This window comes from Candoia aspera, chromosome 4 (genome assembly GCF_035149785.1).
Source record: "Candoia aspera isolate rCanAsp1 chromosome 4, rCanAsp1.hap2, whole genome shotgun sequence".
In the NCBI taxonomy this organism is placed as follows: domain Eukaryota; kingdom Metazoa; phylum Chordata; class Lepidosauria; order Squamata; family Boidae; genus Candoia; species Candoia aspera.
The window spans coordinates 87,846,474-87,862,300 of record NC_086156.1 but is presented as its reverse complement, the minus strand read 5'-3'; the positions used below and the strand labels follow the sequence as shown (position 1 = coordinate 87,862,300).

The 15,827-nt window shown below is 40.9% G+C and overlaps 1 protein-coding gene across 1 annotated transcript; it reads right to left on the bottom strand.

Moving 5' to 3' along the window:
• Positions 1-5,161: 5,161 nt before the first annotated feature.
• Positions 5,162-8,159, bottom strand: LOC134496346 (natterin-3-like). The gene is made up of 3 exons (XM_063302079.1): positions 8,148-8,159; positions 7,292-7,418; positions 5,162-6,358 (listed from the first exon to the last, which is right to left on the bottom strand). Exons 1-3 carry the CDS (start codon positions 8,157-8,159, stop codon positions 5,319-5,321), a joined length of 1,179 nt encoding a protein of 392 aa, XP_063158149.1. The 3' UTR covers positions 5,162-5,318.
• Between the last annotated feature and the right edge of the window lie 7,668 nt (positions 8,160-15,827).

Below are 15,827 nucleotides of genomic sequence, written 5' to 3'. Positions count from 1 at the left end.
ACTAATGAAGTTTTGTATATGACAATGGCTTAAAAACCAGTGCCACCAGCTGTTGCCTATATTTCTACAGAAGAAATTGCTGAGGAACAATTCCTCCAATGATAATATCAACTGGCTTGCCATTGCTCTGCATTACACATCTTATGCCTTTCAAATGTCTTGTAATCTTCATCATCGTCATCGTCATTGTCATCATCAGGATATTACCAGAACTTTCAGATGGAGAAATCCTCTTTCACAGGCAAATGCCATCTTGTGGTCTGCCCAGGGTCTATAAATTTACTCTATATATTTTTCTATTGGAGATTCTTCTAAGTCTGTATTCATGATTTTTTCCATAAAGGTTGATTGGGGTTATCTCATATTTCCCAGGAAGTGGGAGAAGGGACTGGATTTATTTATTTTATTCTGCAAATTTATATGGCTGCCCATCTTAATCAGATAACTCCGGGTGGCTAACAAGGCATTAAAACAAGAGGATGTATATAAAATCAGTAAAATGAACCATAAAAGACAACAGGAAAAATAATCATCTCAATCAATGCAAATACGCAAACCTAATGTAAGGTTCACTGTACTCAGAACCCAAAAATTGTTTCTTTACACATTTCCATGGTAGAAAAGGAAAGGTTTTATTTAGAGACTAAAGTAAGCATTCCAACAGAAAGCTGCAAATGTTGAAACTGGCATTCAAATCCTAATTAAAAGATTCTCCTCTGAGTAAGCATATTCCCCCCCCCCTCCCAAACTTGGCTCTAGCCATTGCTATGACCTTGGTTCCCAGCGCTTCATCTCCTGTTGGAATCCTGTCGGGACCCTCCCTCCATCTAGCACAAACAATCTTGACACACGTCGAAGACCTCGGTCTGCCTGGCACTGACAGGAACCAGCAATCAAATGCACTGAGTTTGTTTGATTGTATGATCCTGACACCTAGCTACATACCTCAGTGCTATATGGCAAGAAGGTGGTACTGCCAAAATTATTCCATTTTTACCATATAATCCCCAGTACACAGCTTGTGAAAGCCATACCTCTCTGGGGCTAGAAATACACCAGGTGAGGCACCTCCCAAAGATACAGTAGGTGGTAGCAGCAGAAATGACCCTAATGCAAGAGGCAGGGCCAGAGGGCTGCCAGAAGACCCAGAGGGCTTCTAAAAGAAATGTTTTGAAACCTTCAGATTTCAAAGTCTCAACCATTCCACAACAACTGTGTTGGGCCTGTATTTAGACAGTAAGGACAAGTCTCCATGTGTTTGTGGGCAGACAGCCCACAGGAAAATAAGCTAGCCAATTTGCTTCATATGTAGATGACAGTTCTTCCCACAATGGCCTCTGGGTACATTCCCTGAAGAGAGGCTATAGCCAAGCAGCCAAAGTCTGATTTTATTACTAAAATTAAAAATAGGAATTTGGTGGGCCCTTAAATTGCTTTTTGTTTTCACCACTACTGAATCTGTCATTCAGATTCCAAAGAATTGAGGTCTAACTATAATTATACCTGATTTTCCAAAAAAGGTAAAAGAGAAGATCCTGTAAATTAGTAGTAATAGTATTTATTTTTATTTTATTAATTTTATAAGCCCACAATTCCATTACAATTCTGGGCAGCATACAGTATACAAAATTTAAAATAAAACAATCTACCCAATACAAAAAAGAAAGATGTTTTCTGAAGAAAACAAGCACCAACATCAGACATCCCACAGGGGACTTATCACTTACTCCAGCCCAAGACCTGAGAAAAGTACCAGGTCTTAAAGACTAGTCTAAATAAGGTCAGGATGGGTTTATATGAAGCTCTGGGGGAATATCATTCCAGAGGACAGGTGTTACAGCCCTTCTATAGGTTTTTCACAATGAGATGACAAAGGGCCTCTGTCTCCAGCTGTAATGGTGTGTGAGAAAGACCTTGAGAGATGGGGTGAAGAGATGCTGCCTAGGGAACAGTCAGATAAGAGAGGGCATAGCCTGCAGCTGCAAAATAGGTGAAGAAAGAGGCTCAAAAGTGACCCTCCCTAGCTTTTCAGGCTGTAAACAAGACAGTGGGAGGTTTGTACTTTCAGACTTGCAAGATTCTGATAATAGCCTTACAATAAAGTAGAATTAGCCCAGCTGGTTGTATTTCCTGTCTGGTCTACCTGGGAAGGCTGACATCAACTCGGAAAGGGCATATAGGTGACCCCTTGGGACTGCTACTTCCAGAACTAAGCGATTGCACAATTGTTGGGGCAAAGAGAGAGAAGGTGATCAGCCTCCTTCTTGTCAAATATGTCTTGGATTGCTGAGTACTTAGTTGGCAACTGACCCAACAATGGTTTGCACCAGCATGGGATTTGCAGTTCAGCACACAGGGATTTTGTCCTGGGTAGCAAAAGCTGCAGTAATGAGGTTGCTGGAGCCCACAGACTCAAGTATGGAATTTATTCACTCGTCCCGGAATCTCCAGGTCTACAGGAATTTGGAAGTGAGGCAGATCCAGCAGTGGGTGACTCAGGCTTCCACAACTCATCCCCGAGCTCATTGCCTGAAACTGGGAAGGGTTATGCTACTTCCCGTCTGCTGTCTTTTCGTCAGTTTCTCCAGGTATTTGTAGACAGAGCTATTTGGCTGGCTACAGAATCAGGAGAGGTTCTGCTTGTTGGCATTGCATTCACCAGAAAAATAGATGCTGGGTGACTACGCCCCCCTGGAAACGTCTTGCTGCCTGGATGTGCGGTCTCAAAGAAAAACAATGAAGGGAAACCAGCCACTTATTTCTCACAAGCAGCGTTCCTCTGTGAAAGTCACTGTCCCTGTTACAACGTAACTCCACCAATCCCATATCAAGAACAGGCAGAAACCTCAAGCTAAATTAGAAAAAAGGCAAACCCTCCAGAAAAAAAGCCAAAGGGATATAAAACTGGAAAAGAATACTTTGGCAGCTGCCATCGTTGATTTTTTTAAATTAATTTTAAGTACTTTTTTCAGATAATAACAGAAAAAGAAGAAAATACACAGATACATTCATTATAAAAAAAAAACCCCGTAACAGGTGCTTTAAAAAGTAGAACAATATAATAAACAACTCTGGACAAGAATGAGCTGATAGATGAGCTGGCATCAGTTGTCTTGCCAAGAGTCAATTTCACACCTTTTGTTGCCCAAGATCAATTTCACCCAAGGGCTTGCAATACAGTAACCAGAGCACATAATAAGAATGTTCCAGGCACGCAGAGATTCTTTTGGATTTAGCATAATGTGGCCTGCTGGTAACATTACTAGCCTTTGACTAGAAAAGGATTAAAGACGAAAAAAAATGCATCTCTTCAGGCAAGAGGCTCATCAGGCAAGAGGCTCATCTTCAAGCTCACCAACTGAGCTCAAGCACCATGTGAGAAGCTGTCCTTTGTTTCAGAAACAAAGTCAGACAGATGGATGGAATACAGGCCACCCAGGAAAACTATTATATGGTAAGTGGTAACTTGCCATAATAGCCAAGCCAGTGACATGCCCACCACATAGCAATAGGAATTGCAGCATTGTCTTTTCCTATAGCATCCAGAAAGCGTGGAGAACTTATCATTGGTTGAAATCGTTTGTTTGTTTGTTTGTCTGTCTGTCTGTCAAATTTATATGGCCATTCATCTCACCCAAAGTGACTCTGAGTGGCGTACAATAAAACCAAGAATTCAAATATTGTGCAAACCCATTAAAACAATCAGCATGGATAAAACAAGACCATGAGTGGGAAGATGTTTACATACAGTATAACCAGCATGCAGGTTGAAATCAATAAAGACGGTTACCTAAGGGACCGTCTCATCCCCGTTACATCATCCCATCCCACCTGGTCATGCAGAGAGGGAATGCTACAGACCCCGTCTGCAAGAGAATTCCATCTGGCGGGGTCCAGGAGGTGGGCCTTCTCTGCAGCAGCTCCCAACCTTTGGAACACCCTTCCCCTGGAAGTGAGGTTGGCCTCCTCTCTTCTGGACTTCAGGAAATGGCTGAAGACCTGGTTTTGTCACCATGCCTGGAGTAGGGAGAGGAAAAGCCACTCTTGGGGCTGGTTGCTTCCCTAGTCCTGGTGGAACTGGTTCTGGTCCCCTTTGGGTGGAATTAGAACTTCCATCACTTGGATTTTATTATATTTTATGTGTATATTTATTGATATTATTCTGATTTTATTGTATTTTATACTGTTTTATGGTGAACCGCCCAGGGTCCCCTGAGTGGGGGAGATAGGTGGTAATAAAAATATGACAAACAAACAAACAAATAAATAAATAACACCACCAGGGATGTAAAATGGATTGAAGCAGTTGATGGAAATGGTAATCCCTCTTCCCTGTGGCTACAAATCTCATAACGTTAATAGGCAAGACCCATGAAAATGGTCCACACAGAATACTGGAAGGTTCTACCTGTTCCTATTGAAAAAAAATGCTTCCAATGTGATGCCCAGTGCTCTTGCGAGAAGCCTCTGCTTTCTCATTTTCCTTTTTGTCATGTGGCCAAAGCCAAAGCTGTAAAGTCAATCAGTCTGATATTTAGATTTTCCAAAATATCGTAAAGAACCACAAGAATTAAGGCAGAAACTCTGGTAGGTTTTTTAAAGATACCAAAATCAGTGTACAATAAAAATAATAGAAGAATAGCATCCATTTATTTTTTTAAAGCATGTTTCATCTTTAATATTAATTTCCAAACTAGAATACAATAGTTTCTATCACTTCTGTAAAAAAAGTCCTATATTATTATAATTTAAGAATAGGAAATTTATAACAGAATTAGGAAGAGAGAATAAAAGGAAAAACCACCTGGATATAAAGATAGAAATGGACTTGGGTCGTTGGAGTCTGATCCATATTTAGTTTTAAGGAATTAGACATTAACTCCAGTGGAGCTTCTTTCTAATACAACCCTGGACAATAATGAAAAAGGGAAAAAGTCAGTTTCACAAAATGGCATGAACTATACTGAGAAGGTGATGGGTATATTCTAGGCAAAAGGGGCCAAAACATTTTTTAAGTCCAGAGCAGCAAGATAACAGTCAGAAGCAGCTCGGGCAGATGCCTCACAAATTCACTGGAGCATCAGGAGGAGGAGGAAGAACACAATCAGACTTGCAGGATGCTGTCATTACAGCCTCTCAGTTCAGTCAACATAGTTTTAGCCTTCCTGTGGGGTTCATTTCCAGGTCCGGTCTACCAAGTAGGGCTGACAAAAAACTCAGTCGACAGTGTATCCTTCTAATGGCCCAAGAGTAATTAACTTCTTCTGGATTCTTGCTGCAACCTAATAGAGCTAGAAAATCGTTTTAGGGAGCCCAATCTATGTATTACATGGGGGAGCATTTGGGATGGGGACACAGCGCTCAACCTGTGAATCTCCCTTTATCCCAACTACATTGTAGCTGACACCTTGGACGGTGGCACTTCGGCTGCTGCCGTTGCGGTAATAACGGGTGGCTATGGCAGTGAAGGGAACCTGTCCCCTCATTCTCACGCCATTCATTACCAACTCACAGGTGTGGTTGGGGGGGATTTCAACTTCAACGGCCTCGGAATATGAGACCGATTCGCTGTACGTATAACCCTTATTCCAGCTGAAGGTTTTCTCTGAAGAAATGCCCCACGATCCTCCGAAGATGTCAAGTATCCCTGCCGTCATGCTAAAGCTGATGCTCTGAGAGATGGACATGCCCACATTCCAGCTATGTTCAGAAGTCACTGTTCCCGATAAGGTGGTGGTCTTCTTCACTGCCCTACAATCTTTGTTGGTGAGTTTGCTGGAGGCTAATACCATGCCTGACTCACTGTAGGATCCCTGGTTTAGCATGTACCTGACATTGGAGATGCTCTGAGAGCGATAGTCTTTATTAATGGTCAGGACATCATAGTTTTTATACCAGTACTCCTTGCCTTTGTAACCAAGGAAGAAGGCTTCATTTTTACTGTCCACCTTCCCCAATCCATACTTATTTTTACCCACATATAATCTCACACCTGCGCAGGTGTTGATGGAGTTGGATGGGACACTACCCCATGAACCCCCCTTCCAGCTCAGTGATTCAAAGTCATGTCCATTCACCAAAATCCAGAACTGAGAGGTGGAGTATTCTTTGTTTCCATATGGGTAATAGCAGTAAGAACCGTGGTTGGGGCTGTAGAAGCCAGCAGAACAGTCTGAAACCATGCAAGGATATTCCCACCGATTAGCATAGCTGTTCCAATGAGAGACAGCTCCACTGGGGAGATATCCTGGGAACCAAGTCCAGCTCATGGTAGTTCCATAGAAAACATCAAGGCTTCTACTTGAAGGCTGTTCACCTGCTCCCTCCTTCACTGCTACACCGCTGCCTTTTGCATTGCCTGGCAGAAGGAAATGAAAGAAAAACAAAGGAAATCCACTGATGTTTCATGAAGAAATATGGTTATTTTCTCTATTTTCCTTTTCAATATACAGATAGTCCTTGCTTAATTACCATTCTTTTAGCGACTGTTCAACGTTATGACGGTGCTGAAAAAAGTGCCTTATGACCAGTCCTCACACCTACAATGGTCACAGCATCCCCACAGTCAAATGTTCATGATTCAGGTGCCTGACATTTCTAATGCAGTCATTAAGTGAGATATCACATGACCATGACTTGCAATCTTCCCAGCCAGTTTCTGAGAAGCAAAATCAATGGGGAAGCTGGCAGTTTCGATCACATGATATCTCACTTAATGATCACAGTGATTCGCTTAACAGCTGCAACTGGGACTGCTGGAATTGCCATTGCTAAGCAGGGCAGTCATGTGATGTGTCACTTAACAACAGCTTATCTTAGTGACGGAGTTGCCGGTCCCAATTAGGATTATTAATTGAGAACTACTTGTAAGTCCTTTGAAAAGCTCTAGGTAAAATGGCAGATTTCTATATGTTCTGTGCACACACAAAATTATCCTAGTTCAACCGGGGAAGTTCATCTGAATGATGACCTTGAGCACAGATTAAAGCACACATGTTCAGCAAAATGCTATATTTCTATTTATTTATTTCCATGTTAAAGAATTAAGGGAGTTTCCTGGATTCCCTTTTATGATGTGAGTATCAGCCCAGAGATTTAAGAGAACAGTCTTCCTGAAAGCAGACTGTGCAGACATGCCAGTACCTGTTGTTTCCAATTAAAGACAGCATTGGCTTATTTGTCTTGTGATCAGATTCTCGGTAAGGTGGTTGTGGTTTGTTCCTACAGTGTCTGGCTTAAGTGAAAGATGACTTAGAAGAAGTTTTCCATGGATATCCCCCACATTACATACCTTGCACCACTTGGGGAGGGCTTTTCTCCATCGTTCTCTTTAGGACTTTCAATTTAATGTTCACATTATTGGCCCGCAACCCATCTACGATCAGGAAGAGGAGGAAAGTGCTGAGCAAAAGATGCATCTGAAGAAACAGAAGAGCATTTCACATGGAAATTATCTCTTATTTGACAACCATTTTTGCTGTGATAACCTATCTTGTTATTTCTTTGTTAGTATTATTAATCTGGAATGGTAGTTCTGAATGACCTTTTAAATTCTACAAAAATGTTAAATTTCACAGTTTGGAGTGATGAGATTAAGTTTTGTTTAATCTTATCATCTTTTGCATACTGGTGGAACTGTTTTGATTGCCACAATATATACTGAGCCTCTTCTGCCCACATTGGATGTTTTGAATAGCATCAGATACAATAGGAAGATTTACATTCCAGTCCAACCAATAGAAAATCGAAAATCTCTGGGCAATCACATCCTCCCACCTGGTAGCGTTCAACACTGGCATTTCTGACATCAACAAAACCATTCTGGGAATAAACTGGCAGAAGAGGAATTTAAGCAGATTATTTATTTCATCCCATTTTTTTCTGTTCTTAAGGAGTAGACTAACTATTCCCTCCATCTGAAAAAGTCCATAGCAACTTTCAACACATCGTTTAAAATCAGATTTCAAAATAGCATAGTTCAAAAGCTCACACCAACATCTATCAAATTGTCCAGTCTTCATTCCCTCCTAATGCTGTGGAATTTTGGTGAACTTGGTATCTCTTTTATGAGGAAATAGACTATGGCTATTTATAATCCTGATCTAAAAGAGTTTAATAAACCCTAATTCTGCTGATTTCTAATTTACCTTGGAATCCATTGAAGCTTCATGCAATGCCGTCCTGGATTTGGGCTAGTGCTTCACTCATCACTCTATTTATACCATCTCCAGCAGAAGGCAGGCAGGCAGGCAGGCTTCTGTATTGAAGGAGTAGGTGTTTTATTTGCTTTTGGGGGGAGTGGTGGGAAGTTGCATGGCTGTTCAAAATATCCTTCTTAAAGCTCCAATAGAATGATTGATGATGACATTATCATTTAAATGTTCTAGTTTCTAAAGCAAATATTTTGAGGAAATTTTGCAGGTGTTAATCTGGCTTCCCTCAAAAAGATGCTTCTTAGATGGCCACAACTGCACTTGGAAGACTATGGCCTATTCTTCTCTGGTGCTATTCTTCTCTGAGAAATAATATTGAGGGGTTACAGAAGCCAAATCTGTTGGTTTGCAAGAACCCACATGACTAAACACTATTAACCAAAATATGTTCATTAAGTTACCTTTTTAATCTTTAAACCCATCTGGTTTTCTATTATAAGAGGCACTTAGATAAATTCTGGCTGTCTAGTTTCTTCATCCTTTTCAAAGTTTTTAAGATTTGGTCAAGTTGGTAACTTTGCTCTGAAAAATGACTCATAATTATAGGCAAGGTGCCCTGTACAACCTGATAATAATGATGGCTCTTTGCAGATCTTTTGATAATGTTACATATATGCATGTTTATCCAGGCAGTGAAAAATTTTGACAGGGGGGGCATTGATCCAGTATCCAATTTTCTTGGGAAAGTTCTGTAATATATTGTTTATTGGTTTCCCATCACTGGCAAACCCAGTTTCCACTGCAAATACTTAAAATACTTAATCAGAGATTGCCATCAGAATACAATTTTGGCATTTGATTGTCCTTTGCTGGATATAAGATGCCTGCCACAAAGCAGCCACCCAGATTGCTTAGCTTAGAGCAGTGTTTCTCAATCTTAGCAACTTTAAGATGTGTCGACTTCAACTCCCAGAATTCCCCAGCCATGGCTGACTAGGGAATTCTGGGAGTTGAAGTCCACACATCTTAAAGTTGCTAAGGTTGAGAAATACTGGCCTAGAGATATTTTAGAACTTGTGATCATTAAGTTGGACCCTGTAAGATTAGCTTTCCAACTCCCTAAACCTTGACAGTCATGTGTTTTCTGAAATTTCCCCCTGTTGTGTATTAGCTATATCCAAATGCTGATTTCCAAAATATGATTCAAAAAGTGATTTGATCAAATGTCTGACTTAAAATGACTTTACAAATTGATTTAGAGTCAGATTTAAAGTAATCATATACAAATTGATTGAGACAGATTGAGACCATTTTCACAGTTACACAAATGTATTCAACATCATTTTGAATTCAATCAGATTTGTTTCAGCACTTCAGGCAGCCAAATTGCATCAGCTTGACAACTGGCATTAAAGTGATTATTCACATGGTTCAAGAATGATCATAAAGGTCTAATACATCTACTTATCTACACAATGATAGAAGTAATTTCTTTTGTAAATATATTTTCTATAGGCTTTCCCCTACAATGCAGTGTTGTCTATGTTCCAATTTGTCAGGAGTAATTGAGATTGCACATTAGCTGGAAAATAAAGATTTTTTTTTGCCATCTTTCCTAGTTGTGCCCTCCCTTGTGTCCTCAACATGGAGAAGGTCTCCAAAAGGGACCTCTTTCCATACCAAGTTCCCTCATGGTTTGGATTCCTCATCTTGCAGACCTCATGGTGGAATACCTCTTCATAGCAGAACTTCTTTTCAGATCTCCTCAAAACTATGGGAGAGACAGGAAACATGACCAGCTGGAGAGCCCTGAAAATGCCAAAGGGCTCTCCCGCTTCGAGTGTGGTTAGCTTTTATTGTGTGAACCTGAGTGCCTGACTAGGGCTCTTATAAATTCTGCAGGGTGCATATATATAAACTGAACCGAAGCCACCAAAGAGTCTGAACCATAAGAACTGTTAATGGTAATGAGCACTTACTATGTCTCTTAGTTTCATTGTTATCTTTTCTGTAATATAACTTTTTAAAAAGAATGATCTATGGTCAATTTTTATATGTATTAAAAGAAGAGAGCCACTGGAAAAAAATTAGATAGAAGTACCCTTGAAAAGAAATAATCTTGGGAACAGAAGAGTTGAGCGGAAATAACAGTATGAATTTTATCTCTGTATCCTCTGAAGGCCAGACCTGATATACTATCGTGCCGATTATATGAATGAGATCAATGTGTAGAATTTGTTTAAGCAAATAAGAAGTCACATGGAGAGGAGAATTGGAGTAACCTAAGGGCTCTTTGGAAGCTGGGTTTAAAACCTTTCTACCTCAAATAACTTGAAAAATGATGAAACATTCTTTAAAAGCCCAATCTCTAGCTCCAGGTTTTAAAGAATACTAGATACATTTCTCGATAAAATAGTTAAGAGCAGAGACATCACACTGACAACAAAGGCCCGCATAGTTAAAGCAGTGGTGTTCCCTGTAGTAACATATGGCTGCGAGAGCTGGACCATAAGGAAGGCTGAGAGAAGGAAGATCGATGCTTTTGAACTGTGGTGTTGGAGGAAAATTCTGAGAGTGCCTTGGACTGCCAGAAGATCAAACCAGTCCATCCTCCAGGAAATAAAGCCAGACTGCTCACTTGAGGGAATGGTATTAAAGGCAAAACTGAAATCTTTTGGCCACATAATGAGAAGACAGGACACCCTGGAGAAGATGCTGATGCTAGGGAGAGTGGAAGGCAAAAGGAAGAGGGGCCGACCAAGGGCAAGGTGGATGGATGGTATTCTAGAGGTGACAGACGCGTCCCTGGGGGAGCTGGGGGTGTCGACGACCGACAGGAAGCTCTGGCGTGGGCTGGTCCATGAAGTCACGAAGAGTCGGAAGCGACTAAACGAATAAACAACAACAGATACATTTCTTAAGACTTAAAAACTCAGCTAGCTCAGAAAAAAAAGATGTTTAGTCTATTGGACTCCTTAGAAATATTTTTAAAAGACTGCCTCTTATTGTTTTTATCCTGGATATGTAATAAATGTGAAGGAACTATGATACATGAGTTATGGGATTGTCCATTTGTAATTCCATATTGGCTAGATATAATTGCTATGATGAACTGGGTTCTTCAAAGGAGTTAAGGCTTAGAAAGGTCAATATTTTACTAACTTATATCACCCAGATCTGGAACATTTACATCTGTGAAGACCTTTAGGTATATTGTCCTTGGACTGTGGGAAAAAAGATAGTTTTTATATCCCCAACTGTAAGAGTTGGTTTATCCATGTGGATAAGCCCTTAGAGATGAAAACTCAATTTAAGTCCTCTAGAGGAAGAAATGGCAGACTGAAGACAATACCACAGAAAGCAGTTCCAATGACCGCAGTAGAATGAAGAGCCGGTGAGTAGACTGGCTTTTTGAAAGTTCTCCAGATAGGGAGAGCGCTTGAGATTTCCCACAAGTGTGCCATACTCCTGCTCCTTGTGAGACCACTGAAGCCACTTGAGTGGCCTGCTAGAACCAGTGAAATGGAGCAGAGCTTATAACACAGCTGAGAAGCTGGCACAGAAAAAGAACATTACCTTAGATAGCTTCAGTGAGCACATCAGAGAAACACAGGTTATGGATCTTACACACTCAGCCCTCCCAAGCATAAAGAACCACACGCTTAGACAGATTAGGTTAAGATAAGTAGAAGATTTTCTTACTGAATTTATTGTTGCTTCTGTTACTTCCATCTTGGTGAAAAGATGAAGTTCTTTTGTTCTTCTTTTCTTTCTAAATACTTAGTTTTGCCCTAAACTCCCAGCCCTACAGCTGCCAAGAGCTGTGTGGAAGAAAGGGGAATTCCAGGCCCACCACATGGTGCCCAGAATGGAGGAGAGCAGCACACATCCATGTGCTTGCTTCTGGTGGAGAAGAAGGAAGAAGAGGGAAAGGAGGTGGGAGTGGCAACAAACAGCTTCCTCAGAGTTGCATTGTGGGACAACTTAATTTACATGCCAATTCACATGCAAATGAGGCATGTTGGATTTGCCAGGACTTCCAACAACCACAAGGCAGTGGTCTCCAGTGGGTTCAGAGCTCTGGGAGACGAGGGAATAACCATCTTGCAAAAACCACAATCGGCACCTTTGAAAGGACATTAAATTTGCATACTTCCTTTTCTAATCACGTGTGTGTGTGTGTGTGTGTGTATTTAAAGTGCAGACAACTGATGCATTTTGGGGGTTTTGGGTGGTGTCTTTTTTTTTTTTTTTGTGCCTTCGAGTCAGTTTTTGATTCCTGGTGACTGCCTGGACTAGTCCCTGCAGTTTTCTTGGCAAGATTTTTTCAGAAGTGGTTTGCTATTGCCTCCTTCCTAGGGCTGAGAGAGAGAGACTGGTCTGAAGTCACCCAGCTGGCTTGGTGCCTAAGGAGAGACTAGAACTCACAGTCTTCCATTTTCTAGCCTGATGCCTTAACCACTACACTGAACTGGCTTATTTTAGAAAATAGAGAGTAGGATAAGATAATTTCACAGGATCCTTGTTCTTAGTCAGAACCTCCCCAACATCTCTAAGCTGAGCTATCAGTGTGGGTGACCTGCGGCAGGCATCTTACGACCAGCAAAGGGCAACCAATTGACATGACTTTATTCTGATGGCCATCCCTGACCAAGCTGGGGGTTCCCCTGAAAAGCAAATGGGGAAGAGGGATCCATTTGGACCTTCATTCTGGGAACACCTCATCCTATGACTAAACAAACATTACAGAAATGCCAAGATCTCCAGGTACCTTCTTACAAGAAAACTGGATCCTATGAAATCTTGCCCTGTGAAATGTGTCACGAGTTAGATAGAGGGCATGTATCTAACAATATCAAGGACTTAGAAAAGCTATGGAAAGAGAAATTACAATTACCAGATTGATGTCAGCATCTTGTTTAGAATCCTGGGCTATAGCATATGCCATTTTTAAGAGCTAAGATAGGTCATGGCCCATCAGTATCAGTACAAGTATCAGCTCTGGCCCTGAGTGTCTCTACTGCTGAATACGCAGCACCAGTATGGAACACATCGGCACATGCGAAGCAAGTAGATACCGCTGTGAATGAGGCAATGCGCATAGTTTTGGGATGCCTCAAATCTATGCCCATTAATAAATTATATCCCCTTGTAGGCATTGTTCCACCTAAAGTTAGAAGGGAAGTAGAAGCAGATGCCAAAAGAACCAAGCAAGAGACTGACTATTGTCACCCTTTAAACCAATATGCTCCTCTAATTCGTCGACTTAAATCTAGAAAGAGCTTTATGGCAAGAGCTAAAACTCTAGAGGTGCCCAAAGACCAGAATCGAATAAGTAAATGGAGGAATGAGCTCACCAATTTAAGAATTCTACTGAAGGAAGAAATGGCTGCAGGAAGCACTCTCCCATATACAGTTTGGAGGACAATGAATAGGATGAGGGTGGGGGTACCACAGTGTAAGATGAATCTATTTAAGTGGGGGTTGCTGGCTGACAGCAATATATTATGTGAATGTGGAGAAATCCAAGATCTGGTGCATCTGATGGTGTGCCAATTATTGCCGGAGCCTTGTACAGTCAGGGACCTACAGCAAGCTAATGACAAAGCTGTGCCAGTGGCTACATTTTGACAGAGCAAAGTTTGATCTGGACATGAAATAAATAAATAAAATGGCCAACTTTAAAAACTTTACACAGGATGAAGAGCCTGGAGAACCAGAATTTTTCTAACCTTCACTTGTAATAGAGGAATATAAGGACCAGCTACTAGTACAGGTGTTTTTAGAGGCTTTAAGGCAAATTGTTTAACAGGTCTCTGGGTGACTTTTACTCCCGCGGATTCTCAAAAAGCAACAGATTCATAGCTTGCGGTCCCTCAGAATTATTTCTCAGACAAGCAGAGGGCAGCCAAAGTCTCCAAGGCCCAGCTGTGGCCTTCCACGAAGCATCACCTTAGCTACTGGGGGAAGCCAAATTACAGTAACACCTGCGAAATCTGTTCAAATATTTGCTTTAGAAACCGGAAGCAATTACATGATAGCATTGTCATAAATCATTTAAGTGGAGTCATCATATTTTAAGGGGAATATTCTAAACACCTCTGCAACTTCCCACCCCACCTTTAAAAGGTAAACAAGACACCCACTGCTTTAATATACAAATTGCACTCCCTCTCTTCTCCTGTGACAGATATAAACAGAGGGACAGGGTGAAGCAGCAGGTCAGTTCCAGGGCTGCACTGCAAGAAGCTGCAATGGATTCTAAGGTAAGGTGGAAATCACTGCACATGGTTAGGGAAGAATGAAGCAAGGACAAGTGATCTTTTCAGGAGAAAATTCTTGCAAATTTCATGCAAATAGGTGAACTCAGATGAAGCTGATCCATCCCAGAATTCAGATTCTTCCAGTGCAGAGGGGTAATAAGAGGAGAAAATGAATGCATGCTTTACATTAAGAAGGTCTTGGATGCATGAATTAAATATAAAGATATCTTCCTCTTTGTTTCTACTGTATGTCATGCAATTGTTAAAAATCTAAACTCCTGGATAAGATGAATACTGTAATGGGGCATATCATTTCCATTTCACCTTTTGAAAGTATGAAACGCTCTTCTGATCTTTGTTTCAGATGCATCTTCTACTCACTGCTCTCCTCCTCCCCCTGATCATCAACGAGTCACTGGCCAATGATGTGAATATTAGCTTTAAAGTCCTAAAGAGAACAGTGGAGAAAAGCCCTCTACAACCAATACAAGGTACATAAGGAGGGACACATCCATGGAAAGATCCTCCTGTTCACAAGCTTGACATCTGAGCCAGTAATAGGTTAAAAACTCCAGCAAAGGAGTCTATCACCTCCAAAGCCCATCTGTCCCATCACTGAAAAACCGTTACTAGTAGGACTTTTTTTCTCATGTCAAAATGAAGTCTACTTCCATACAATATAAAACCTGTTGTCTCTCTTCAATATGTTCTACATAACAGGCCTTCAGATACTTGAAGATAGCTATTGTGTCCCTGCAGTCATCTTCTCCAGGCTAAACATACCCAATGCTTCCTACCTTTGCTGACAGATTTCTCCTTTCAGGCTGCTTAGCACTTTGGTTACTGTCCTCCAGACACAATCCACCTTCTCAAACATCTTCCTAAACTGTGGTATCCAGGCCTGGGCAAAGGAACTCCATCTACCTATATTTCAGTCTTTAAAACAGGGGCAGGAACACCAACCTCTTTTGTGGCGAGAGAAATGGAGATGGAGCTTTTCACGTGACTTTGGGAAGAGAAATACATGTTGCAGTTATTGGAGGGGACTAATTTAATTTAATTTAATTATTTAATTTATTAGATTTGCAAGGCCTCCCAATTCAAAGCAAATCTAGGCAGCATGCAGTATTGTTACTCCTCATTTTAAAAATATAGGTTGATGGATGAAAAAAGTGCATTTGATACTGACAGATATTAATAAATATTTGCAAATATGTACGGCCTGAGTAGTCCACTATTCCCAGAAAACATAATCAAAAAATAATCTCATTGTAATATTTTCCTGCCACAGTTCAGCAGCATAAACCTGGAAGGTACTAATTTTGAAGGGACTTGTATTGGGAAGAGAAATAGAGAAAATAACCACATTTCTTCATGAAACATCAGCTGATTTCCTTTGTTTTTCTTTCAT

Excerpts from the sequence above, each read along its gene's own strand:
- LOC134496346 (XM_063302079.1), bottom strand. Across the intron at positions 6,359-7,291 it reads CCCTCCCCAAGTGGTGCAAG|GCAATGCAAAAGGCAGCGGT; the intron begins GTATGTAATGTG and ends TCCTTCTGCCAG.